Below are 27,263 nucleotides of genomic sequence, written 5' to 3'. Positions count from 1 at the left end.
AGCGATGATTTCTCCTCCGGCAGCTGCCATAGTGTAGCACTGCATCTCCCAAATTGCAGAAATACAGCACTGTGGCACGTATTGTACAATTTTGGCCCCTTCTCTTCTCTCTTCCTGGTCTTAGGTTTCAGATTCACAGTGCTCAGTCCATCTGGCTGGGAGAAGATGGTGCACAGCTATGGTAGCTGCATGTTCAATTTTTTTCTCTCTCTCTCCTAAAAGGACTACAGGCAGAACACAGAGATCTCATTCTCACTGAGGTGCTAAACATGGGTCTGTGGTCTTCCCCTGACAAGTTATTGTTTCTGCGTGGAAGGATGTTACGGACTGGTTGGACGCAGAGGAATGGTGGGAAGAACCAGCTGGGGAGCCACCAAGGGAAGAAGGCTCAGAGCCAGAAGACTGGTGGTGGGATGAGAACGAGTGGTCAGAAGGAGAAGAGGGAGCAGACTAGGAAGAGGTGGTGTCGGAAGGTGGGCTTAGTGAGCAGGGGGAGTCGGTGGCAGACAGCAGTCCAGAAACAATGGCAGAAGGTGAAGTAGGCTAGTGGGTGGAGGGAGGCCAAGAGGGAGACAGGAGTCAGGTTGGTGAAGAAGCAAGGGTGTCTCCCTCTCCTGCTGCAACAAGCGCCCCTCCCTGCTGGTCTCCCAGGACCCACCCAAAGAGGCATGAAGAGGGCGAGGCTGGGATCCAAGGGGGAATGCCTGTTGCGTCCTCCTAACACTGCCCTACCAGCATGGGCTGGAAAGCTGAGATGAGGAGGGAGCCAGCAGGGCAGGCAGGAGCCCTTCCAAGCATTCCGACTGATTTGCCGCAACACTTTGCCAGACCCCTATGCGATGCCACTGGGGTCATCTAGCTCAAACTCCTGCAACCAACTCCAGCTCACAACTAAAATCTCATCATTTCCCCAGCCCAGGAAACCTAAATATTGCCATGGGGCTAGGATCCTGCACACAGATTTCCATGCTGGTTCCATCCAGACCTTTCCCAGCAGCAAAACCGCAGCAGGCACAGAGGTGGTGGCCCGGATCATGGCGATCAGCCACAGCTTAAAAGGAACAGAATTTACTGCATGGTTGTTCGCTATTTCCCCGCAGTTCTTCTTTGCCTTCTATCTCTTCAGGACTGTTTGTGGAGCTTGCTAGTGGACTTTCTCTTGGAATCCCTCAAGGCGGCTTTGATTTCTTGAGTCACTGTGTCCTGCCACGGCTGGCTGCAAAAGATGACCGGCAAATAGGAGACCACCTCTCTGGTGTGGGGTGGCGGGCGATAAGGACTTGGCTGAGCTGAAGCTCATTCGCTCCCCATGCCCAGAGCAACCCGTCCTAGTATAAAAACCTGCTTGCACAATCAACAGTCAGAACTTCCTGTCCCGAGATAACAGGAATTTACTGTATTTTTCGCTCCATAGGGTGACCTGACCATAGGGCGCACCTAGTTTTCAGAGAGGCAAATCAAGAAAAATAAATATGATTCCCCCCCCCAGCTCTGGGAGCAGCGGACAGGCTGCGCGCAGCCTGTGCGCTTCTCCCAGACCTTCTCCCTGTTTTTGCGGGAGGTAGGGGAATTCCCCCATCTCCCGCAAAAGCCCACAGGAGAAGCACACCCTTTAAGGAGCGCATGGCTCCTGCAGGCTTCTCTACGAGGAGGGAGAAAGGACTGACACGGCCAGTGAGTCCCTTGTCCCCCCTCGGGGAAAAGCCCCCAAGAGCGACACACTCTTTAAAGGGTGTGCGGCTCCTGGGGGCTTTTCTACGAGGTGGGGAAAATCCTCCACCTCGTAGAAAAGACCGCAGAAGCCACACACTCTTTCAAGAGCGCATGGCTTTTGCATGCTTTTGTGGGAGGTGGGGGAATTCCCCCATCTCCCACAAAAGCCCACAGGAGCCGCGGACCCTTTAAGGAGCGCACGGCTCCTGCGGGCTTTTTGACCAGGAGGGAGAAGGGACTGACACGGCCAGTCAGTCCCTTCTCCCTCCTCGGGGAAAAGCCTCAAAGAGGTCGGGGAGCAGCGCAAAGGCGGTGCGCCGCCTTCCCACTGCCCCCCGAGCTTGTGGGGCTGGCGGTGGGGGGAAGCGCTGCTTTCCCCCACTGCCAGCCTCAAAGATCCCTGAAGCCTTTGGAGCGCAGCGGGACCTCGCGCTGCGCTTCAAAGGCTTCGGGTTCCTTTCGCTCCGTCTCCCTGTTCTGGCTTTGGGCTTAGCCGCGCAGCCTGCATTCGCTCTATAGGACACACACACATTTCCCCTTAATTTTTGGAGGGGAAAAAGTGCGTCCTATAGAGCAAAAAATACGGTATGTGCTTTATTTTGGAAGGTTTATGAGCTGCTTCATCCAGGGTTTGCCAATGGCGGGATCAATGGTGGCCACATACCGCCCTGTAGGAATGAGCTTTCACTCTCTGAGAAAGTGCATAGAACTGAAGGAGGAAGTTGGAAGAACGACACTCTTCCCTACTTCCTCTTGCAGCTCTATGGGCTTCTCAAGGCTCAGATTCATTCTAAGGGATCTGACTTTTGCCCACATTCCTTGGAAAAGTGGTGTCCACACATATTTTTGTGTCTCCCTGATCAGGAAGAGCGTGTGTCGCCCACAGTTTTCTCTTTTTGTTAAGCGTTTTGAGGGGTTTTGTTTGTTTGTTTGTTTACAATGTATAAATGTTAATAAATAAAAAATAAATATTTTGCTCATTCCAGGGCTACCTTTGAAGGTGACCCGGAAACTACAACTATTCGTGAATGCAGCAGCTAAACTGGTGACTGGGAGTGGCCGCCGGGACCACATAACACCGGTCCTGAAAGACCTACAGTGGCTCCCAGTACGTTTCCGAGCACAATTCAGAGTGTTGGTGCTGACCTTCAAAGCCTTAAACAGCCTTGGCCCAGTAGACCTGAAGGAGCGTCTCCACCCCCATCGTTCAGCCTGAGGTCCAGCTCCAAGGGCCTTCTGGCGGTTCCTTCATTGCAAGAAGTGAAGTTACAGGGAACCAGGCAGAGGGCCTTCTCGGTGGTGGTGCCCACCCTGTGGAACACCCTCCCATCAGATGTCAAAGAGATAAACAACTACCTGACTTTTAGAAGACATCTGAAGGCAGCCCTGTTTAGGGATGTTTTTAATGTTTAATGTTTTATCATATTTTTAATATTCTGTTTTGAGCCACCCAGAGGGAAACCCAGATGGATGGATATATAGTGGTACCTCGGGTTAAGAACTTAATTCGTTCTGGAAGTCCATTCTTAACCTGAAACTGTTCTTAACCTGAAGCACCGCTTTAGCTAATAGGGCCTCCTGCTGCCCCTAAGTCGCCGCCACTCGATTTCTGTTCTCATCCTGAAGCAAAGTTCTTAACCTGAGATACTATTTCTGGGTTAGCGGAGTCTGTAACCTGAAGCATCTGTGACCTGAAGTGTCTGTAACCTGAAGCGTCTGTAACCCGAGGTACCACTGTGTATTTGTGTGTGTGTGTGTGTGTGTGTGTGTGTGTATGTTGTTGTTGTGAAAGCCCACAGCTGTACTCACCCTGGTTTTACTTCAGGAGGACGTGGTAATGGTTTGGTGAAGCCTTTCTTTCCTACCAGCCAATAGGTTTCTTCTAACCCTTTGCCCTATAAGCATGGAAAAGGGAGTCCATCAAAAACTCACTGGAAAGGTCAGTGCAGTTTTGCAAATAATAACCAGAAGTTTTCCGACTGGGAAGTGCAGATGTGTTGGGCCCAGCAAAGTAACTGCACAAGCACAACAAAACCTGCATGTGCAACAGAATTTCCCACGGTCCCCCTGTACACCCGGGAACCCCCACAATCTGCACATCTGCCCTGGGGGTTCCCCAACCCTCCAGATCAGATTTGGAGAAGTGCAGAAGGAAGAGGAGGAGGAAGAGGAAGAGGAAGAAGGCACCTTGTGTGGTGCATAGGAAGGGGCAAGTCCGTCAATTTCACTTTCTTTCAGATCCCCATTTCTACATCCGCTTGCAGAATTTTTTAAGTCAACATGAAAATTCATCAACCTCTTAGTGCAAATTTCCCCTGGCATAAATATGTTCCTGTGCAATTTGGCCCAAGAGACCCATTTTTGCAAAGCCATTTCCCCATATTATACGTAATGTTCACTATTCGATGCATTTTTTAAATAACAATTTATTATATATACCCCGCCCATCTGGCTGGGTTTCCCCAGCCACTCTGGGCGGCTTCCAACCGAATATTAAAAACAATACAGCACGCTTGAATGTGCATTTTTGCACACATTATCTGGCTGGAGAACTGCATTGCAAAATTTGGAGAGGTGTGAATTTCAAAGAACGGCTGTGTTTTGGTTCAGGTATCATTTCGGCAGGCAAAATATTCAGTCGGTTGGTCTTCAAATGCAAACTGAATTGAATTTCTCCTCCATCCCGAGTGGAATGAGAGGAAGACGTTCACTTGTACACTTCGTGCTGAGCAGCCTTCCCTCCACCTGGTGACCTGCAGATGTCTTGGACTAAGATCCAGTTTCCCCTCCTTCTCCTTACATCTCATTTAAAGATCTCTGAGAGCTCCCAGTACGTTTCCAAGCACAATTCCAAGTGTTGGTGCTGACCTTTCAAGCCCTAAACACACCCATCGTTCAGCCCAGACACTGAGCTCCAGTGCTGAGGGCCTTCTGGCGGTTCCCTCACTGCGAGAAGTGAGGTTACAAGGGACCAGGAAGAGGGCCTTCTCGGTAGTGGTGCCCACCCTGTGGAACGCCTTCCCTTCAGATGTGAAGGAAATAAGCAGCTCCTATCTTTAAAAGACATCTGAAGGCAGCCCTGTTCAGGGAAGTTTTTAATATTTAATGCTGTACTGTTTTTAACACTTGATTGGGAGCTACCCAGAGTGGCTGGAGAAACTCAGCCAAATGGGCGGGGTATAAATAATAAATTTATTATTATTATTATTATTATTATTATTATTATTATTATTATATTAAAGCTGATCGCTGCCAGTCCAGGGACCTTTCGGTCCACCAAACTGGGTGTTGTCTCCTCTGACTGGCAGAAGCTCCTCCAGGTTCTCCAACAAAGCTTTCCCCCATCATCTCCTTTCTAAGACCATCTAACACAGCCTTTCTCAACCTGTGGGTCTCCAGATGTTGTTGTACTACAACTCCCATCACCCCTAGCTAGCAAGGCCAGAGCTCAGGGATGATGGGAGTTGTAGTCCAACAACATCTGGGGACCCACAGGTTGAGTACCGCTGATCTAACAGGAGATGCTGGAGATTGTACCTGAGACCTCCTCGGTCCTATTGCCTGGGGTTCCATACGTCCAGAATTCCCCAGACTTATCTGGGATTTATCTGTCGGAAATAGTGCCTGGGCGGAATTTCCGAAAATCGGTAAAAATGTCTGGGGAAACCCGGGCATATGGCAACCCATGTCAGAACTGTTGGTTTTTGGAGCGAATTTTCTAAAAAAAAAAAAGCTGGGAAATGAACCTTCTGCATGTACAGCAGATATCCTGTCTGCAACCTGTGGCCATTCTCTGTTTTTGATGGTTGGTGTTTGTGCAGATGAACAAAGGAAACTGCCTTCTAATAGAATCAGTCTAGAGCATAGCTGTCAACTTTCAGATTTGAAAATAAGGGATCAGCAGCCTCCCCTGTCCCGGGGACAGTCTACGGGATATCTAACAATCCGGGATAGCAGCGGGAAGCAGCGGGAAACGGCGCTGGAATAAGGGTAAAGGTAAAGGTAAAGGTAAAGGGACCCCTGACCATTAGGTCCAGTTGTGGCCGAGTCTGGGGTTGCGGCGCTCATCTCGCTTTAGTGGCCGAGGGAACCGGCGTACAGCTTCCGGGTCATGTGGCCAGCATGACTAAGCCGCTTCTGGCGAACCAGAGCAGCGCACGGAAATGCCATTTATCTTCCTGCCGGAGCGGTACCTATTTATCCACTTGCACTTTGACATGTTTTCAAACTGCTAGGTTGGCAGGAGCAGGGACCGAGCAACGGGAGCTCACCCTGTCGCGGGGTTCGAACCGCCGACCTTCTGATTGGCAAGTCCTAGGCTCTGTGGTTTAACCCACAGTGGGAATTTCCCCACAAAAAAAGGGAAGGTTGACAGCGATGGTCTAGAGTCAGCCTACACCAGGGGTCAGCAAACTTTTTCAGCAGGGGGCCAGTCCATTGTCCCTCAGACCATGTGGTGGGCTGGACTATATATATATATTTTTTGGGGGGGGGAGGAGAATGAACAAATTCCTATGCCTCACAAATAACCCAGAGATGCATTTTAAATAAAAGGACACATTCTACTCATGTAAAAACACCAGGCAGGCCCCACAAATAACCCGGAGATGCATTTTAAATAAAAGGACACATTCTACTCATGTAAAAACACGGTGATTCCTGGACCGTCCGCGGGCCGGATTGAGAAGGCAATTGGGCTGGCCCTGGCCCCAGGGCCTTAGTTTTCCTACCCATGGCCTACACTGACTGGAAGCATCTCTCCAGGGTGTTGGGCAGGGAATATGCACAACCCTACCTGAAAATGCTGGTGGCTAAACCTGAGACCTTCCGCATGCCAAGCATACGTTCCGTCACTGAACTACGGCCCCTCGTTGCTCTATCACTCCTCTGAAAGCAAAAATGTTGTCTTTGGCGAAGCAAGAAGGTTGGCCAGGAGACAAGAGCCTTCCAGCCAGATGTCTCCGTCCACCTCAGATTCCTTACCTTCAGCTCTGTCTTCCCCCTGAATTCTACTTTATAACCTTCGTTTAGGCTCTTCAGGGTTTTCATGGTGCTTCGGCTGATGTGGATTCTGTACGCTGCCATTTTAATTTTTTTTTTTTAAAGGGGGGGGAAAGGAAGAAAAGTTTCAACTTCAGATCTTTGTCACGTTTCCAAGTGTCGGAGTCTACCTGTCGGGACCGGCCCACCTATCAGCCTCGCTGAGGCAGTCGCCTCGGGCGGCAGTGTCACGGCTAAAATGGCCGCTGTTTCTTTAATGCTTAAAAAGCAGGGTCAGCATGAGTCAGCGGCCTGCACCGGGTTGTATATATAGAGTGAGAAATGTTAGTTTGTTGGGTTGGTTGGTTGGTTAGTGAAAGCTGGTAGTGTTGGTGTGTACAGTTGGTCAGTCGCTTTTGCACAAAGACTTTTAAGAATAAAAGCAGAAAGTGCTCTGCAAGGATATTCTTGTGGATTCTTTTATGCTGACAAGGGCCTGAGGACCAGGCTGAGGAGACAAAGGGAGGTCAGAACCTTTTTTTTTTTTAACAAACACTGACAGGTTATGGGCCCAGTGTTTCTGAGCATGTGCAGAGTGCAAAACGACTGACAGCATCTCAGCAGGGAGCTGGTGAGTCCTGGTGGTGTATGGAGCAAGTGGCTGTGCGTTGGAGCAGTTGGTGGCAAGCCGTAACTGTCTGCAGTGACGTTGGAGCAGCTAGGATCTGAGGATCAGGAAAGCAATCAGCGTCGGCTACTGGAATAGTTTGAGCTGCTAGAGGGCCACAGTAGGCAACTCACAGAGCGGCTACACCAGTTGCAGAGCCAGGTGGGAGAAAAGCTGCGTGGGGTGGCAGATCTGGAAAGAGAGGGACGTCCCTCACATGTCTTTGCCGCTCCTTCTTTGGCTGCGAAAAGGGACCGCCGCTATCTTAGTCTCCCCCTAAGGGGAAAGGTTCCTCCACCAACTCAGAAAGAGCCATCTGCCTGGGCAAAGACATACCACATATGAAAAAAACCAACCTTTTTATATGCAACAACAGCTGCCAGGATAATGACTGTTACTAAATGGAAATCTCAGGACATACCAACAAAGGAAGAGTGGATTTGTAAATTAAGTGAGTATATAGAATTGGCAAAATTAACTTCGATTATAAGATATCGGTCAAATCAATAGTTAAGAATGGAGTGGAAGTATTTCGAAGGTTATATGTCAAAATATTGTTCTAAAAATGACACGTTAATAGGCTTAGAATAAAAGAATGTAAGCAATAACAAAACAAAGAAAGAAAGAAGGAAAAATCAGAATTTAACAAAAATAATTTACTATAGAATGCAAGGGGGGAAAGGTAGAAATAAATATACGGAAGTCGAATTGCTGTGGAGGGCAGTAGACGGTGGGTGATGGGATTTATAATTAAGTGTATAATTATGCAACTGTTGTAATTTAGATATTATATTTTATGTGAGGGAAACATTGGGAATTTTGGTTATTATGTGTATATGTTAAGTTTCAATAAAGATCTTTGAAAAAAATTTTTAAAAAAGGAAGAGCCACCTGCTCACCAAGAATTGTTGCCTCCTCCTCTGCTTCTCTGAAGGCCCCTGAGGAGAACACAACTTGCCACCTGGGATGACCAAGGTTGCCGCCGCCGCCATGGCTGCTCCTTTCCACCCTTCGTTTTCATACCCCTGAACTGTACCCAAAAAACCGGGACATCCCTTTTTTCACGCAAGATCTTGGCACCCAAAATGGCCGCCATGGTCTTGGCCCCCCAAAAAAGCTTTTTTTCAGGGCTGCAATCTTGTATGGGGTAACATGACCGTTATGTACTGAGTTGAATAGGATCCAAAATGCAGCAGTCTGACTGGTCCTAGAACAATAGGATCCAGAATGCAGCAAGTCTGATTGGTCCTAGAACAATAGGATTCAGAATGCAGCAGTCTGATTGGTCCTAGAACAATAGGATCCAGAATGCAGCAGTCTGATTGGTCTTAGAACAATAGGATTCAGAATGCAGCAGTCTGATTGATCCACAGGAGCCACCCAATCCAGCTCCAAGCAGAAGTGAATCCGCAACCTGATTGGCCTACAGGTGAATCCCGGAATTAGCCAATCATGTGGGGCCCATTGTGTAAAGAATATATATAAAGCAGACATTCTGGGGGAACTTCCATTCCTCCTCACCACTATGAGCTGAATAAAGAGCATGAAATCCACTCTCGACTCCAAGTATATTTCAATGACTTGTGCAGGAGTGCTGCCCAGGAAGATGGCGTCCTGGTTTTTATTCGTGACGTGTTGGAGGGTTTGCTTTTCTCTCTGTCCCCTCCTGCCTTCAGCATGCAACTGCTTCCCTGGGCTGCCTCCAGTCGCCTCGGCTGGCGACGGAGGAGGCAGGGACGCCATCTTGTTTTGCCTCAAGCGGCAAAATGGCTTGGGCCGGCCCTGCCGTTGGTGCCTGTTTTCGAAAAGCGCCGATAGAGGTGGGGCAGGAATTAGTAGGAACTTCGGAAGCTGCCATTTACTGAGTCAGACCATTGTTCCATCTCTCACTGCTGCCTGCACTGTCCGGCAGTGGCTCTCTAGGATTTTGGGCGTGGAAACTTTCTCATCACTTCCTGGGGTTGCCAGGGAAGGAATCTGGGGCCTTCTGCAGCAAAGCAGGTGTTCCACAACTGATTTATGTAGGTCCTTCCCCATCCAAGAGAGGCCTAGTCTATCTCTGAGGACGTTCCACTGGCAGGAAGAGGTGCTTATTCAATCATTCAGACAGGCCTTTGGCCAACGAGTTGAAATGTGTTTAAAAAATTGGTTTTAACATCGTTTTTATGCATTGGTTTAATCACTTTGTTTCCCCAACTTCCTCCCCAAGGAGCCTAGAACGGCCAACAGCCAGAGAACAATATAATTACAATACAATGAAAATATTCAAAACATTCTAAAGCAGTTAAACTACGCACATACCCCCACAGCTAATTACTGCAGCTCACTGGGAACGTTTTTCGATTCTCCCGGAGTGATCTACCTCAATTTTACATAAGAACACAAAGAGAGCCTGCGGGATCAGGTCTATGGCCCATCTATACCAAGAAAAAAGCACACCAAGAACTCAGGCCAATATAAGTTTCAAAGGTGGGAGTGGTCAATACTCGGAAATCAATAGTCGATTGTAACAAAAACTAATCCATTCAAAAGGCCTTGCATGAGAACGTTTTCAGTACAGTGGCACCTTGGTTTTCGAACAGTTTAGTTCACGAACAACTTGGAACCCAAATGCTGCAAAACCGGAAGTAGGTGTTCTGGTTTTCAAACTTTTTTTTTGGAAGTTGAATGTACTCCGTTTTGAGCCCCCCTGTGTTTCCTGTTGAGCTGCTAATTTGCACCCCCCCATTGTAATTCAAGCCTTCCGTTTCCGAATGCAGTGTTCTGAGGTGATATTTGGAGCTTATATTTGGTGCTTTTGTTTTTGCTATTTATTTTGCGTCTTTTGTTTTGAGGCTTTTTCAGTTAATTTGTTTTTGTGACTGCGTGGATCCCAGTTCAGTTGCTGATTGATTGATTGATTGACTGACTGACTGACTGACTGTGTGACCGCGGGAATGGATAAAAGCCTCCCCCCCCAGACAAACAATGACTGTCATCGGTGCGGGTAAGAAATTATCATCATCATCATCTACAATACTGTTTTATTTATTTTATAGTACAGTACATTGATTATACTTTCATTTTAAGGAGCAATGGTCGCGTTAGATAGTAAAATCAATGTTGATTTTTAAAAGGTTGGAACGGATTAATCCATTTTGCATTGCTTTCTATGGGAAAGCACGTCTTGGCTTTGGAACGCTTTGGTTTTGGAACGGACTTCCGGAACAGATAAAGTTTGAGAACCAAGGGACCACTGTGCTTGTGGCCAAGCCAGCATTTGCTAAAAAAAAAACACACCAAGAAGACTTACGCAACCCGGTGGACTCTATCCGCGAAGCTGTATTCACCGTGTCCCCAAAGAGACAGTAGCGTGGCATCGTGAGACCCACAACCCCAGCAGCGCAAGGACCTAGAAAACAGAAATGCATTGGGTGAAGGTGGAATGGATATGAGCTGCACCAGATATTGAAACACAGGAACCCTTGGTCCATCTAGCCCTCTCATGCCAACACTGACTGGCAGAGGCTCTCCCTGGTTTCAGACATGGGCACTGGTGCCAATTCTATGGGCTGAGGTGTCTTTGGCCCCCTCAATATCTGTGAGTGGGGGAAGGTCCCTTCAATGCTGAGGGGGTGGAAAGGGTCAAGCGTGGAGCTGAGAATGGTGTGCTTTCAGTGACTGGCTCCTACTGAGCGCAAGAGAGGAGGCCACTCCACGCTGGGCTCCCCACTCGGCCTCCTCCTGGTGATGTGACACGCATCACGCACACATCATGCATGCACAATGCACATCGCACACATGAAGAAGAAGAAGAAGAGTTTGGATTTGATATCCTGCTTTATCACTACCCGAAGGAGTCTCAAAGCGGCTAACATTCTCCTTTCCCTTCCTCCCCCACAACAAACACTCTGTGAGGTGAGTGGGGCTGAGAGACTTCAGAGAAGTGTGACTGGCCCAAGGTCACCCAGCAGCTGCATGCGGAGGAGTGGAGACGCGAACCCGGTTCACCAGATTACGAGTCCACTGCTCTTAACCACTACACCACGCTGGCTCCACATGACATCACCACATGACATCACACAAGCACCATATCCCCTCAATCTTGGGCGCAAGTCTTCAGCTCTGGACATGGGTCTTTCTAGCCCTGCCCAGTGACACCAAGTAAACTGAGGTCCAGCGCCGAGGGCCTTCTGGCGCTTCCCTCACTGCGAGAAATGAGGTTACAGGGAACCAGGCAGAGGGCCTTTTCGGTGGTGGCGCCTGCCCTGTGGAACGGCCCCCCACCAGATGTCAAAGAGAAAAACAACTACCAGACTTTTAGAAGGCATCTGAAGGCAGCCCTGTTTAGGGAAGCTTTTAATGTTTAATAGACTATTGTATTTTAATCTTCTGTTGGAAGCCGCCCAGAGTGGCTGGGGAAACCCAGCCAGATGGGCAGGGTATAAATTATTATTGTTATTGTATTGTTATTGTTATTATTGGAACCAGGGCCTTTTGCATGCAAAACATGGGCTCTAAGACTGAACTAGGTCCATTTCCCCTAAAAATAAAGCAAGAATACATGGTTTGGAATAAAGGTCTGGATAAAAGAGGACAGTTCAATGTTGTAAACCGGCCTGTGATCTTCAGACAGAGGTTTTCCCCAGCCCTACCTAAAACACCAGGAATGGAACCTGGGACATTCTGAGCTCCTGGTTTGTTACATTTATAGACCCCCCCCCAATACTTTCCCTCCAATTATCATTGAAGCATAATTATTCTGAATTTTTGTCCCTACTCTGCTGTCTGTCACACGTCAGGCATGTCACCGGTTAAACGTTCTCAGCTGCTAAACACCGCAGCTCTTAAACGCTCTCCAATGCTAAACAGCGTCACACGCCAAACTGTCCACTTTCGGATATCAACTCAGATTTCGTGGAATGTCAAATGCAGACACCAGCTGTTCAGAGTGTGTGTGAACCTTCAAGCCGCCGTACACATTTCCACCGCTGGCTGGAAGTCAGACTCGAAACTCTTTACAATTCCTGGCAAAGTCTCGGACCACCCAGCCTCCCCCCCCTCCTTTTTGGGGAGGGAACTGGAGATCTGATTAACTAATCCACCAGACGAGCTGTGTTTTTCTGTTATCTTATCCCTGAGTGACAGCTTCATCCCTTCCAGAGGTAGTCCAGAAAACAGAAAATTCAATCCATTTGTCAGGGTTCCCTCCCCAACCCCATGTTGAGAAATACGGTGTTTATGAACACCTACACAACACACATAGCAGTCTGAAAATTATACTGCCGTTATACATATCTATGGGGTGACCGCACTTGGGACACTGAATACAATTTTAGGGGTTGGGTGGCCATCTGTCATGGGTTGGGATTCCTGCATTGTAGAGGGTTGGACTAGATGTCCCTTCCAACTCTATGGTTCTAGGGAAACAGTGATCAAGGGGCTGGATCAACTCCCTTGTGAGGAAAGGTGGCGACATTTAGGGAAGCTTCATATCTTAAAAAGAGCTTCATATCTTAAAAATTGGGACGTGGGTGGCACTGTGGGTTAAACCACAGAGCCTAGGGCTTGCCAATCAGAAGGTCAGCGGTTCGAATCCCCGAGACGGGGTGAGCTCCCGTTGCTCAGTCCCTGCTCCTGCCAACCTAGCAGTTCGAAAGCACACCAGTACAAATAGATAAATAGGTACCGCTCCAGCGGGAAGGTAAACAGCGTTTCCGTGCGCTGCTCTGGTTCGCCAGAAGCGGCTTAGCCATGCCGGCCACATGACCCGGAAGCTGTATGCCAGCTCCCTAGGCTAATAAAGCGAGATGAGCGCCGCAACCCCAGAGTCGGCCACAACTGGACCTAATGGTCAGGGGTCCCTTTACCTTTAATCTTCCAACATTCACCTTCACTGGAGTTCTAGTGTTATGAGACAGGAAGGAAAGCTTTTCTCTAATGCACTTTCTCTATGGCACGTCAACTTTTAAACAAGCCATCAACCCCTGCCCCACCCCTTTGTGCAGGAGTGTTTTCCCTTGTCCAGACAGCCTCCATCAGGCGACTCTTGAGAGCAACAGGTTTCCAAGATGCAGCTCGGATGTCTAATTAGGTCAGATTTCTCCTCCACGGACTCGTCCTTGTTGTTTTTCCTTACTCCAACGGCTGCTTGCCAGAAACACTGGATAGGTTGATGAGGCATGTTAGCTAATCTTCTGCAATAACCATCGAGGATGCCAGGGGAACCTACAAACTCAGAGCAGTGCTGGGTGGCTACAGGCCAAAGATTTCAAGGTCTTGACAAACAAACACCCATCTGGGCCCCTCCGCTTGGAAACGAAACTCCTTCTCCTCCTTCTTCTCCTTCCCTTTCTCTTCCTCCCTTCTCCTTCTCCTCCTCCTCTTCCTCTATCTCTCTGATGGCTTGGGACTCGGACTCAGAACCAGAGGAGTCTCAGTCTGCACCGGATCCTTTGCCTCAGGCATCATCTGAACCAAGTCTGGGGCCTGATCCTGAAGAGTCCCAGTCTGCACAGGTTCCCCTGCAACAAACACCAGCTGGGCCGAGTCAGGGGCCTGAGCCTGCCCTGGCTCCAGATGCAGGGATTACCTCATTGCCTTCAGCTGGGCCATCACTTATAGCTGCTCCACTACCGGTTGGGTCAGGGGAGGCTGAGGCGGCCCCTGGGTCTAGTAACCCACCGACGTCTCCCGAGCTGCAGAGATTAAGGTCTGAGAGAAGGAGAGACCTGAGTACTCACAGGAGGAGTGCTCACCTCTGGGCGAAACAGGGAGGTGAGTCGCCGGGGGATCAGGACCAGCCGCTACCCCGACAAAGATAAAAGGCTGTTGGACCTCACCCCAGGTTCCGGGAGCAATGTTGCTGTATGCTAGAACCTGCCTGAGACCCTGTGCCTGACCCTGCCTGGTTTCCTGCCTGACTGACTCCTTGTGGAACCCTTGGATTCGGGACCAGACCTGGACCGCATTGCTCGGGTTACCCCCAGGCCCAGCAAGCCCTCTCCTTCTCCTTCTCCTCCTTCTCCTCCCCTTCTCTCCCCCCCCTCTCTCTCTCACACACACAGCTTTCTCTCCATGCTTAGGTCCAGCCTGAATACTTCTAAGTTAGCTCCTTTCATTGGTGAGATAAAGCCACAGCATGTCGGGGAGGAACATGGGGAGGAAAGCTGAGCATACGCTCACCCACCCAGAAAAAAACTCTGGATCAAAGAAATCTTGGTGGATCCAGTTCTGGCTGGTTATGCCAGAGCCCAAAGAGGGCAAGAACTCAGCAGCACTGCACATCCTACATACCAACAGCTTTTTGTCGTTGTTGCAGGTCCCACCTGAGCTTTGTCTCCGGCAGGAGTCTTCAATCTTTTTCCAATTTTAAATCCTAACATGCATTTGCAGATCCACTGTAGAAAACCCCTCTTTACCCTCAGATATTTGCATAGTGGTAGACACTGGCATAGCATGGGGGGGCAGAGGGGCTGTTGCCCCAGGAGCAAAATTGGGGGGGTGTGTGTGCAAAAATTCAAAAGAAAAATAAACTGCTTTGGTTGTATTTTTTTAAAAAATACAACAATCAAGCAGTGTAAACATTTCATGAAATAAATAATAATAAAATAAGCGTCCGCTGTTGCTGGCCCCTCCCCAGCTTCCCTCTGCTGGGAAGACCCTTCCCCATCACCATTGCTGCTGCCGCCCGGCCCTAACCGGGGGCACAATACTTGCCCTGCCCGCCCGGGGCAACCTATGCTACACCACTGGTGGGAGAGTCACCTTAGATCACGTCCTGACCCAGGAGCAGCTCCCGACTCAGAAGATGAACCAGTTATATGGAATGTCTAGGAACAGATACGGGAGGCAACAGACAGCTGCTCTAGATCAGGGAACAGCAAACTTAACCCGAGGTACTGTTTCTGGGTTAGCGGCGTCTGTAACCTGAAGCATCTGTAACCCGAGGTACCACTGTACTCAGGTAAGCCATTCCCCCTCACGACTCTCCCCTCCCTTCTCCACAGCAGTAGATGAGCCCCGGTGGCTGCTTAGCTGTGTCTGCAAGTGGCAGGGGCTGGCGGTGGCAGCGGGACGATGAGCGGTGTGTGAAAGGGCTCTGGAGAGGGGCCAGCAGCAACAAAGCCTGAACTGAGTCCGCTTACAACAGCGGCCACTCAAGCGCTAATGCTGCTGCTGCTGTCACCAACAAAGCCCAGTGCCCTTCCTCTCTGCTCTAGGCAGGGCAGGGAGAAGCCAGGAGGAGGGAGGGAGGGAGGGAGGGAGGGAGGCCGCTGGATGTGCACCCTGGCACATCCCAAACGATCAGATCCCCGGCGATTCCCGGACCGTCCACGGGCCGGATCCAGAAGGCAGCTGAGCCAGATCTGGCCCCAGGGCCTTAGTCTGCCTTCCCATGCACTAGATGGACCAAGAACCTGACTTCCTGTTTTCCCCAAAACTGAGAATTCCACTTTTTTCCACTACAAGCCCAGGTAAGGCAGAGAGAGGGTTAACGCCATTACCTGAATGCAGCCCCATCCGTACCCTGATGGGCACGTGGGGGAGGTGTTTCGCTCGAAACGACCCCACGGAGCTGAGGATATCCAGGGACATGTTGGCGATCTCGGAGGCATGTCTGTGGCCGTTGCGTTTCGGAAGCCCTGAAGCCACCATATAGGCGTCGCCAATGGTTTCCACCTGGAAATCAAAGAGTATTGCTTTTCCCCAAAGGGCTATTAGAACTGCAGATGGGTAGACTAAGAGCTGAAAGCTAAATGATGCTCACTTCTTGTGCGGGTTGTCGTGGAACAGTAGGATCTGCGTCAAGCAAGGCTCATAGGCGACCAGGCCAGGTTCAAAGTTCTTGTGATGCTGCACAACTTGGGTCCAGGATACCTGATGGACCCCCCCCCTCAGGCCCTTATATCCCAGCCTGAACACTCAGATCATCTGGAGAAGTACGGTTGGCTCTGAAGACTCCACCTTCATCTGGACCCTTCTCTAGAACTTCATGTTTCCCTCACACACCCATCCTCCTCCAAAGTAGGTGCTCCAAGACCTTACCTTGTAGACGTCATGATGGCCAATGATGGCATCAAACAGAGTGTAAAGGTCATTGAGAAGGTCCACGATCTCGATGGGCTCGCTGAGGGCGGAGATGGTCGTGAAGCCAATGATGTCGCTGAAGTAGATGGTGACCTCGTCAAAATACTCTGGTTCAACGGTGGCCCCGGTTTTCAGCGTTTCCGCCACTGACCTGAAATGACACGAGGATGTCAATCTGAGTGAAGGGAAGTGCAGAATCTTCTAAGGCGCAAGACATCGAGATGTCTTGGCAGGCTGTTTATGGATTATTTAATTATTGCATTTCTATTCGACCTCCACAACTCTGAATATCAGCGGCTGGGAACTGTAGGAGGGAAGAACACTGTTGCGTTCAGTTCTGATTGTAGGTTACCCACAGGCATCTGGTGAGACCAGGATGCTGGCCTAGACGGGCCATTGGCCTGGTCCAGCAGGCTCTAATTACCTTCTCATGTTCTCACAAGTCCTGGATTCCAGACCCCTCACCATGCTGGCCACCCTCCTCTGGACATGTTTTAGTTTGCCAATGTCCTCCTTCAAATGCGCTGGACTGTGATGGCCTGGGACTCGGGCTCGGACTTGGAACCAGAGGAGTCTCAGTCCGCACTGGATCCTTTGCCTCAGGCGGCATCTAAACGAAGTCTGGGGCCTGATTCTGAAGAGCCCCAGTCTGCACAGGTTCCCCTGCAACAAACACCAGCTGGGCCGAGTCAGGGGCCTGAGCCTGCCCTGGCTTCAGATGCGGGGATGACCTCGTTGCCTTCAGCTGGGCCATCACTTACAGCTGCTCCACTACCGGTTGGGTCAGGGGAGGCTGAGGCGGCCCCTGGGTCTAGTAACCCACTGACATCTCCTGAGCTGCAGAGACTGAGGTCTGAGAGAAGGAGAGACCTGGGTACTCACAGGAGGAGTGCTCGCCTTCGGGCGAAACAGGGAGGTGAGTCGCTGGAGAATCAGGAGTGGCTGTTACCCCGGCAGAGATAAAAGGCTGCTGGACCCCGCCTCAGGTTGTGGGAGCAATGTTGCTGTTTGCCAGAACCTGCCTGTGATCCTGTGCCTGACCTTGCCTGATTTCCTGCCTCGTAACCTGCCGTGGCCCTGTCGGACTGACTCCTCACGGAACCCTTGGATTCGGGACTGGACCTGGACTGCGTTGCTTGGGTTACCCCCGGGCCCAGCACATGGACAGAGCTGGACAAAATATCCCAGTGTCAGGGACGTGGCTGAATCGAATGCCTGGGAAGAGGCTGACTCTGGAGACAAAGGAATGCCAGTACAGAGGGAGCCAGAGTCTGACTCTGGAGACAAGGGATTGCAGCCACAGACAGAGCAGGAGTGGGTTAGTTCGGGGGCCCCCTTCACCGAGAGTTCCCAGACTGAGATAGACCAGTAGACCTGGAAAGCTTGCAGGCAGGAGGAGGGGAGGAGATAGATGATATTGAGGGGGTTGCTATGCAACCAGGGAAGAGGCAACGTTTGGAGGGATCTTCGTTTGTTGGTGGGGGGAGTTCATCCACCTTCTCCCTGAACCAGAAGAGCCGAAAGCGTTAAAATGCAACGGAAGGACAAGAGAGGAAGGACTGGACTTTGGCGGCCTTCGCGCTGCAAAAGGGGCGGAGACTCAGAGTGACCAACTCGTAGCAAAGAGCAGCAGGCTCGGAGCCACACTCCGGATATAAATTGTAAATAAACATGCCATAAAACTGCCGCAGACTCGTTAATTCTTATGGGGGCTTGCTTGCCTGCCTGAGATCATTACACCCAGCAGTGGCTTTAAAATCTCAGGAGACCCCTGTGCGATGTTAAAATCCAGGCACTCCTCAACTTCCATTCTACATTATTGTTACAGCACCCTCTTGGTTCAGTGTCCAGTATGGACAAACCAGTTGTGGTCCCCTAAAGCCACCTGTGACTCCAGATCTGACTTGACCAGTGCAGAAGATACAGAATTCTTCTGATTTTTTTAAAATTATTTTTCCAAAAGGTTTTTTAGACAAACAAACAAAAATCTCAACCTTATTTGAACCAATCTTAGTAACATTGTTAAGTGACTTCCTCGTATCCCCCTGGTTGAATTTCAATGTATATCATGTTAACAGTTTTCCAAAGCCAATATTCTTATAAAATTAACTTAATCACTTATCATCTTTCTTTCTTTCTTTCTTTCTTTCTTTCTTTCTTTCTTTCTTTCTTTCTTTCTTTAAATTTGGCATTAAACATAATAATTCATCACATTACATAATTAAATCCTAAGCCTATCTGACAAGAAATACCAACAGTGGAAGATTGGCAGATGAAGATGATGGACTTTTCGGAGCTAGCCGACCTGACTGGAAGAGTCCGTGACCAGAAGGAGGAGGGTTACCAGGAGGAATGGAAGAAACTGAAAGACTATTTATTTAAATATGTTAAGTTAACTTAATTGGAATAGCTTGCAAATATCAGAAGATACAGAATTCTTGGAGGTCATTCCCATTTCAGGCAAGGTTGAAGTGACAGAGTTAAAGCGGCAGTGACCAATATTTGTCACTCACTTCTCTTCTTTCTCCCCAGTCTACAGCAGCAGGGTACGATACTCTCCCCAATGCTTTTTAACATCTTTATGCACCCCCTCGCCCAGCTTGTCCGGAGTTTTGGGTTGGGTTGCCATCAGTATGCCGATGACACCCAACTCTATCTGTTGATGGATGGCCATCCTGACTTGGCCCCAGACACACTGATCAGATGTTTGGAAGCTGTGGCTGGATGGGTATGTGGGAGCTGGTTGAAGTTAAATCCTTTGAAGACAGAGGTCCTCTGGCTGGGACGGGACGATATGGGATTGAGGGGGCAACTCCCATCTCTTGAGGGGGTGCAATTAGTGCCAGCACCGTCCGTTAAGAGTTTGGGTGTAATCTTTGATACCTCCCTCTCCATGGAGGCGCAGATTACAGCTATAACAAAGGCGGCATTTTTCCATCTCCGCCAAGCTAAGCAGTTGGCTCCTTACCTCTCTCGCCCTGACCTAGCCATTGTGATCCACGCGACAGTCACCTCCAGACTGGATTATTGTAACTCACTCTACGTGGGGCTGCCCTTGAGACTGACCCAGAAACTCCAGCAAGTGCAGAATGCCGCAGCGAGACTCCTTACGGGGTCTTCACTGCGAGATCACATTCACCCGGTGCTATACCAGCTGCACTGGCTCCTGGTGGAGTACAGGATCAGGTTTAAGGTGCTGGTTTTAACCTTTAAAGCCCTATACGGCCTAGGACCCTCGTACCTACGGGACTGCCTCTCCTGGTATGCCCCACGGAGGAATTTACGGTCCTCAAACAAAAACATCCTGAAGATCCCAGGCCACAGAGAGGTTAGGCTGGCCTCAACTAGAGCCAGGGCTTTTTCGGCTGCGGCTCCGATCTGGTGGAACGCTCTGTCACAAGAGACCAGGGCCCTGCGGGACCTGACATCTTTCTGCAGGGCCTGCAAGACAGAGCTGTTCCACCAGGCCTTTGGCCAGGGCGCAGCCTGACTCCCTCCTTTGGCAATCTTCACAGAACATTAGCTTAATGGTTGCCATCAATTTGATTTTAATTAATTTTTATAATGAAATGTTTTTAGAATGTTGTACTATCTTATTGTTGTTAGCCGCCCTTAGCCTGGCTTCGGCTGGGGAGGTGGGGATATAAATATTTTTTAATATTATTATTTATTATAGCAGCACTTTTTCCTACTTGGAAGCAGCTTGGGGCAGAGCCTACATGCGGCAGGGTTATTGCTCTGACATTTCGACTTACAGGGGAAGCATCTGAGTCAGGAGTTTGTCCGTCTTCTGCTTTTCCATCTCCAGCTCCTCTGTCCGCTCTCGGATCAAGTCTTCCAGGTTGCTGGAATACTGCTCCAGCATCCGCAGCATGGAGTCGATGATATTGGTCCGTCTGCCTTTATTGATGGATTTGAACTGGGGTTGGAGAATTAGAACAAGGTTCTTTGGTGCTCAGTTCTCTAGCTGACTCAGGAAAACTAAGCTGATTGGGTAAAGAATAAGTTACGCACAAGTAGGAACAGATGGGTGGAAAGCATAAGGTTTTATCCAGCCAAGTTATACCCAGAGCAGTCCTGTTGAAAATAATGGATAGAAGTTCATCATGCCCATTATTTTATTCATGCATTCATTCTTTATAAGAAATACTGCTATTTGTTAAAAATATCAGCATAGTTTGCAACAGCTGCACATACAGTAGTACCTTGGTTCTCGAACTTAATCCATTCCGGAAGTCCGTTTCACTCTTGGAACCATTCGAAAACCAAGATACAGCTTCCAGTTGGCTGCAGGAGCTTCCTGCACTCAAACAGAAGCCACGTTGGACGTCCAGCTTCCGAAAACCATTCGCAAACCGGAACACTTACTGTATTTTTCGCTCTATAGGACGCACCCGACCATAGGACGCACCTTGTTTTAGAGGGGGAGAACAAGAAAAAAAAATCTCCCCCTCTCTGCTCAGCGCCCCTTCAGCGAAGCGGCAGGAGAAACGGAGCCCCTTCCATTTCTCCTCCCGCTTCACTGAAGGTGCGCTGTGCAGCTCTCCCTCTCTGCTGAAGCCAGGAGAGCAAGACTCTCCTGGCTTCAGCCAAAGGAACCCGAAGCCTCCGGAGCACAGTGGGACCTCACGCTGCGCTCTGAAGGCTTCAGGCAGCTATCCCTGAAGCTTGGAGAGTGAAAGGGGTCGGTGCGCACTGACCCCTCTCGCTCTCCAGGCTTCAGCGAAAGCAACGCGAAGCCTCCGGAGCACGGAGGGAGTGCTCCCTCTGCGCTTTGGAGGCTTCGCGTTGCTATCGCTGAAGCCAAGGAGCCTGCATTCGCTCCATAGGACGCACACACATTCCCCCTTAATTTTTGGAGGGGAAAAGTGCGTCCTATAGAGCGAAAAATACGGTACTTCCAGGTTTGTGGTGTTCGAGAGCCGATTTGTTCAGCAGCTAAGCCATCCGAGAACCAAGGTATTACTGTAGAACGAAAAGCACCCCAAAATATTAAACTCAGAAATCAGCAATTCTAGAAAGATGCATTCTTAACTGCAGAAGCCTGATGGAATGGGAACAAGGAATGACCTCTTGTAAGATCTCATCAAAGCTTGGCCTTCGATCTGGTCTCTCACTCCAGCACTGTTTCATGAGCTGAATGCATTCCAGTGGGGCATTTTCTGGAGAAACACTCGGGCGATACAACGGCGGAGGCTTCTTCAGTTTGCGGATGATTTCTGGAGCAAGGAGAGGGTTTCACAATGACAGCATGCCCTAACCTGGTACCCCACCCCCCAGTCCCTTACAACTCTCTCACCAAAGAGTATTGTCCCAAAACTAGATCTTCCTTCTTAGATTATTTTTTCCTTGCCACCACCACCTTTGAAGTCATCCCATGTTGTCATAATGATGTAAAGTAATTGACAGGTGGGTGGCTCCGCCCACTTGTCGGAGTCGACCCATGAGTGCTGGGGGCGCAAGGATCTGGTTGACTGTCCTGATCCGGTTCTGCACCCCGACCAATGAGCGCACAGCCTCATGCGAACAAAACAAAACTGTCTCTTTTGGATCAGTATTGTCATTGAAATTCTACTCAACATTGACCGAGAGCAGATTCCAATGTATAGTTAGCAGAGTAAAAACTTAAACATGTTGCAGGATTCCCAAAAAGTACAGGTGAAACTCGAAAAATTAAAATATCGTGGAAAAGTTCATTGATTTCAGTAATTCAACTTAAAAGGTGAAACTAACATATGAGATCGACACATGGCATGCAAAGCAAGATATGCTTCTACTTCTCAGAGGTCCAGTCTTGCTCTATTTGCAATCCTTGTTTTGCTGATTTCATTGAATATTCTAATTTTCTGAGATGGTTAATTTGGGGTTTTCACCAGCTGTACGCCATGATCATCACAATGGTAACAAAGATAGGCTTGGCATATCTCGCTTTGCATGTCATGAGTGTATCTCATATATGAGTTTCACCTTTTAAGTTGAATTACAGAAATCAAGGAACTTTCCCACGATATTCTAATTTTTCGAGTTTCACCTGTAGACCAGAGGCAATGGATATTTCATCCAGCAGAGCTTTACTGCTACTGAAGGCAAATGAGCATAATGGTCACAAATCCAATACATTCAGGATCGGCGCTGTCCATAAGAAATCCAGTTGCAGCAGACTTAACTTAAACTTACAATAACTTATAAGTCTAAACCTTAACACTAAGCGTACTATGTACAGAACACCACACCAGAAGGAAGAGAGATACAAAGAGAAAGAGTGAAACACAGGCTCCTGTTGGAATTCAAGCCTCTATTGGGAGAAGCTGGCAGCCCTCCCAGGCACCCAGCTTGAGTTCCGATGACCTCCCTGTCTGCATTCCCCAACAAGATCCAGGCAGAGGTCGCTATAGGCGATTCTTCTCAGCGTGAGAAGAACACACCCCCTCTTTCCTGCCCCCCCGGCAGGGGAAAGAGATAGACAGAAACATATTTTCATGCCTTTATTTCTGTCTTTGCAGCATTACAAAAAACATGACTGCTCTCTTCAAACTCCAGCAGTCTAGTGACTAACACTTCCTGTACTTCCTGTACAGCTCATATTACACTCTGAGCTAATTCTGGTGCTTCGCACTGTGAAATGACTGTCCCTCTGTTTCCCACGGACAGTCCCAACATTCCCATCATGTTTTGTTTTCAAGCTAGCACTTTGCAGCAGCATTGCATCCATATCGTAACAGCTCCTTCTGGTCCTACTTTTATAGTCCGCATCACCTTAACGGAAGAGATAAGAGAACCAGTTTAAAGCAGCTGTACTCAGCTTCTCGGAAGGAATAACCCAAACATCAAGAACCTCCTGCTTGTTTCTTTCACAGAGAGAAGCTTCCAGAACCCTCTTGAATTAAGTAGAATAGGAAAGATCTCTACACATCAGATCAATACTTTGTGCACTAAGAAATGCATACTGACAAGTATCTAGCCTAGTCTTCAACACTGGCCGGCCAAATCAAATGAGTGTGTTCGATTCTATTTTGCTGCACACATTCAAATACCGGGGCTGGAGGGGCGGATCGTGCTCACCTTCAGCTGACATTTCAGACATGCAGTATGGGGGCCCACGAAGAACAACTTCTTGCAGGATAATAGCAAAACTATAGACGTCTCCTTTTATGGTGCCTTTTGGGGACATCGCTGGATTTCTCAATATCTCGGGAGCTGTCCAGAGCAATTCTGGGAGAAAAAAGATCAATTTATCCAGAATCAACTTGATCCCCTTCCCCTCTTTCCTTTTTCCTTTCTCCTTCTGTGATGGAACTCCTATTTGGGGACTTCCCTGGCTTTTTTCTGGCTCACGTAGGACCAGTCTGGATAGTTGGCCTTGGTGAAAATTTGATGTTTTCATCCCCAAAAAGTTTTTGATTTGGGTTTCTACTGAAATGAGGCTACATTTTAATGTTGCATTTTAATCTTGTTTTTAAGTTGTATTTTAATCAATTGTTTGTATACCTGGTGTTAGCTGCCCTGAGCCCAGTATTGGCTGGGGAAGGCAGGGTATAAATAAAATTTATTATTATTATTATTATTATTATTATTATTATTATTATTATTATTACTCGCAGGAAGACCACTGTGTTAGACTGCAAGTACTGAAGTTTCTTGGCACCATTAGAGACTAAGTCCCTATCTGTACCGAAGAATTTCGTTAGGTTTTACCCCCCAAATGTTTACTGTCATGGCTTCCTTAAAGAATCCGAGGGACTGAGTTCTTTCAGGTGAACTCAGAGCTGTTAACAACAGAGAAACAGAAAATTGCCAAGTAACACAACACATTACAGTACTTGAATAAGCAGTCAGATCAGTGGTTCTAAAAAATAATAATTCTCACCAAACCCTTTGAGAACCACTGAGTTAGATGAATGAACCAGTAGTCTGATTATTGGCTCAGCCTCTCACAAAGTCCTCCCTAGCTAGACATACAGTGATGGGTCTCTGCAGGCCTCTCTAGGTAGGGAAAGTCAGACTGCCTGTGCCACCACCGAAAAGGCCCTGTTCCTTGTGCTGAACCTCAGCTGATGGGGAGGCCTGACCTCCGAGGTCAAAGAGAGCCTGCGGAAGGGGACCCAGAAGAGAAAGTGATCCTTTAAGGTTCCACATCCTAAGCGAAATCAGGACTGGGTGGTGAACCTCAGACCCAGAGGGCAAATGTGGCCCTCCGGACCTCTCCTTCTGGCCCTTGATAGTGTCCCCAGACCACGACTTCTCACCTCAGCCTACATCCATCACCGGCCTTGCTTCACACTCACCTTGAGTGTTTTTGCCTTGACTTCAATATGTCACTGAACTCTGAAAAAATGCCCTTGTTTGCCTGGGTGCAGGACAAAGAGGAGAGTGTTTGTAGAAATCAGCCGATGACATTTATATTCCTTGCTCCACCTACTTGTGCCTCTGGCCCCACCCTTCACTGGTGTGTGGCCCTTGGAAGGCTGCTCAGAAGAGGATGTCGCCCCCAGGCTAAAAAAAAGGTTCTGTGCCCTTGATTTTGAGCTATTAAGGGATAAACAAACACCTTGAATTAAACCTGAAAATCAGTGGGTAAGCAGTGCAATGCAATGCAGATAGAACTAGGGTTATATACTGGCCTCAGTCCAGTATACCTGAAGGAGTGTCTCCATCCCCATCGTTCTGCCTGGACACTGAGGTCCAGCTCCGAGGGCCTTCTGGCAGTCCCCTCACTGAGAGAAGCCAAGTTACAGGGAACCAGGCAGAGGGCCTACTCGGTGGTGGCACCTGCCCTGTGAAACGCCCTCCCATCAGATGTCAAGGAAATAAATAAGTCTCTGACTTTTAGAAGACACCTGAAGGCAACCGTCCTTCATGGATCACTGCCTTGTTGTGGTGAAGGGGCTTGAATAACTCAGAGAAGCTATGAGCTATGCTGTGCAGGACCACCCAAGCTGGACAGGTCATAGTGGAGAGTTTTGACTAAACATGATCCACCTGGAGCAGGAACTGGCAAGCCACTCCAGTATCCCTGCCAAGAAAACTTAATGGACAAAAGCTATGGTTTTTCCAGTAGTGATGTATGGAAGTGAGAGCTGGACCATAAAGATTGCCGAAGAATTGATGCCTGTGGTGGAGGAGACTCTTGAGCGTCTCCACCTCCATCGTTCTGCCCGGACACTGAGGTCCAGCTCCGAGGGGCTTCTGTCGGTTCCCTCGCTGCGAGAAGCCAAGTTACAGGGAACCAGGCAGAGGGCCTTCTCGGTGGTGGCGCCCGCCCTGTGGAACACCCTCCCACCAGATGTCAAAAACAACTACCTGACATTTAGAAGACATTTAGAAGACATCTAAAGGCAGCCCTGTTTAGGGAAGCTTTTAATGCTTAACAGACCACTGTATTTTTATACTTTGTTGGAAGCCGCCCAGGGTGGCTGGGGAAACCCAGCCAGATGGGCAGGGTATAAATAAATTATTATTATTATTATTATTATTATTACTACTACTACTACTACTACTACTACTATTGATAGGCAGCATTATTTTGCATCAGCTGAGGTTTCTGGACCCTTTCCAAGGTCAAAACCACAAACATACAGAGCATGACAATTACGTCTTACCTTCTGCCGGGGGCTGAACGCCTAAGTCACTCAGTGCTGCCAGAAGCTCGCCGTAGCTGTAGTCGGTGATCTTCAACATAAACCGCCCGTCCACAACGCAGTTGCGGGACTTGAGACGTCCGTGGGGGATCTCCTGATGGTGCAAATATTTCATTCCCTGAAAAGGAAACGGACCGAGTGCTTCAGTCTGGGCATTGCCAGAGCCGAGGGACATAAACCCCGGTTAAAGACTTGCCCGGTCCAGCATTCTCTGCCAGTGAGATCCAGGGCTCGATAGTGAAGGCTGGTGATTGCAATTTCACTGTGTTTAGCTTGTGGTTTCCATTTTGAGCTGTTTGGGCTAATCTCGCGAGACAGAGCTACTCCCCCTGCCATGGTTAGCCTCCTTGAAGTTGCCCTGGTGCGATCAAGACAGGACTTTGGGGCAGTTGTCTAGGGCCGCAGTCTTGGTAGCCCATCAGTGATTCCTCCTTGGCCATCTCCCACTGTTGGAGATCAGAGGTACCGTAATTTTCGCTCTATAGAACGCACCGGATCATAGGAGGGGGAGAACAGGAAAAAAAAAATTTTCCTCTTGTTCTCCCCCTCTAAAACAAGGTGCGTTCTGTGCGTTCAAGGTGCATTCACCCAAAGCCTCCGGAGCCCAGCGGGAGTTCCCACTGGGCTCCGGAGGCTTTGGGTTCCTTTCGACCTGGTCTTTGGGGCTGGCGGGGGGGAAGCGCTGCTTTCCCCCACTGCCAGCCTCAAAACCAGGTCAGGGAGCAGCGCGAAGGTGTCGCACGCCTTCCCGCTGCCCCCCGAGCTTGTGGGACTGGTGTTTCAGCCTTCCCCCCACCTTCGTACAGCCTTCGTAGCCTCCGCTGGACAGCGGGGTGAAGGCACCCCGCTGCCCTGCGGAGGCTTTGCGCAGCTAAAGCCAAGCTAGAACAGTGAGACGGAGCACTGCGCAGTGCTCCGTCTCGCTGTTCTGGCTTTGGGCTTAGCCGTGCAGCCTGCATATGCTCTTTATTTATTTATTTTTTTTAATAAAATATTTATTAAAGTTTCACAAAAAAACAGGAATTTACAAAGTAAAAAGAAAACAAGAGAAGAAAAAAGAAGAAAAAAACAAAAAAAATACAAAAATGCATAGAAAAAAAGAAAATACAAAATACAAAAACAAGAGAAAAAATTAAGTAAAAAAAAATTAAAAACAAATCCTTTTTTCTCCATATCTTTAAGCTCATTTGCTTGTT

General features: G+C 48.8%; 1 protein-coding gene across 1 annotated transcript in view; it reads right to left on the bottom strand.

Moving 5' to 3' along the window:
• LOC310761832 (retinal guanylyl cyclase 2-like) overlaps window positions 1–27,263 on the bottom strand; it is a gene marked incomplete at its 5' end in the record, with an annotated part of 299,090 nt that overhangs the window by 248,897 nt on the left and 22,930 nt on the right. Inside the window, 10 exons of the mRNA XM_083612029.1 lie at window positions 1,073–1,216; window positions 3,523–3,608; window positions 6,697–6,791; window positions 10,653–10,751; window positions 15,847–16,021; window positions 16,388–16,580; window positions 20,185–20,348; window positions 21,500–21,648; window positions 23,492–23,641; window positions 26,029–26,185. Coding sequence (XP_083468155.1) covers window positions 1,123–1,216; window positions 3,523–3,608; window positions 6,697–6,791; window positions 10,653–10,751; window positions 15,847–16,021; window positions 16,388–16,580; window positions 20,185–20,348; window positions 21,500–21,648; window positions 23,492–23,641; window positions 26,029–26,185 — 1,362 coding nt within the window. The 3' untranslated portion in view covers window positions 1,073–1,122. The remainder of the gene's footprint in view (window positions 1–1,072; window positions 1,217–3,522; window positions 3,609–6,696; window positions 6,792–10,652; window positions 10,752–15,846; window positions 16,022–16,387; window positions 16,581–20,184; window positions 20,349–21,499; window positions 21,649–23,491; window positions 23,642–26,028; window positions 26,186–27,263) is intronic.

Source organism: Podarcis filfolensis, assembly GCF_964270895.1.
Source record: "Podarcis filfolensis genome assembly, chromosome: 4".
Lineage (NCBI taxonomy): Eukaryota > Metazoa > Chordata > Lepidosauria > Squamata > Lacertidae > Podarcis > Podarcis filfolensis.
Note: the sequence above shows the minus strand (reverse complement) of the source record. Positions and strands in the feature narration are given on the sequence as shown.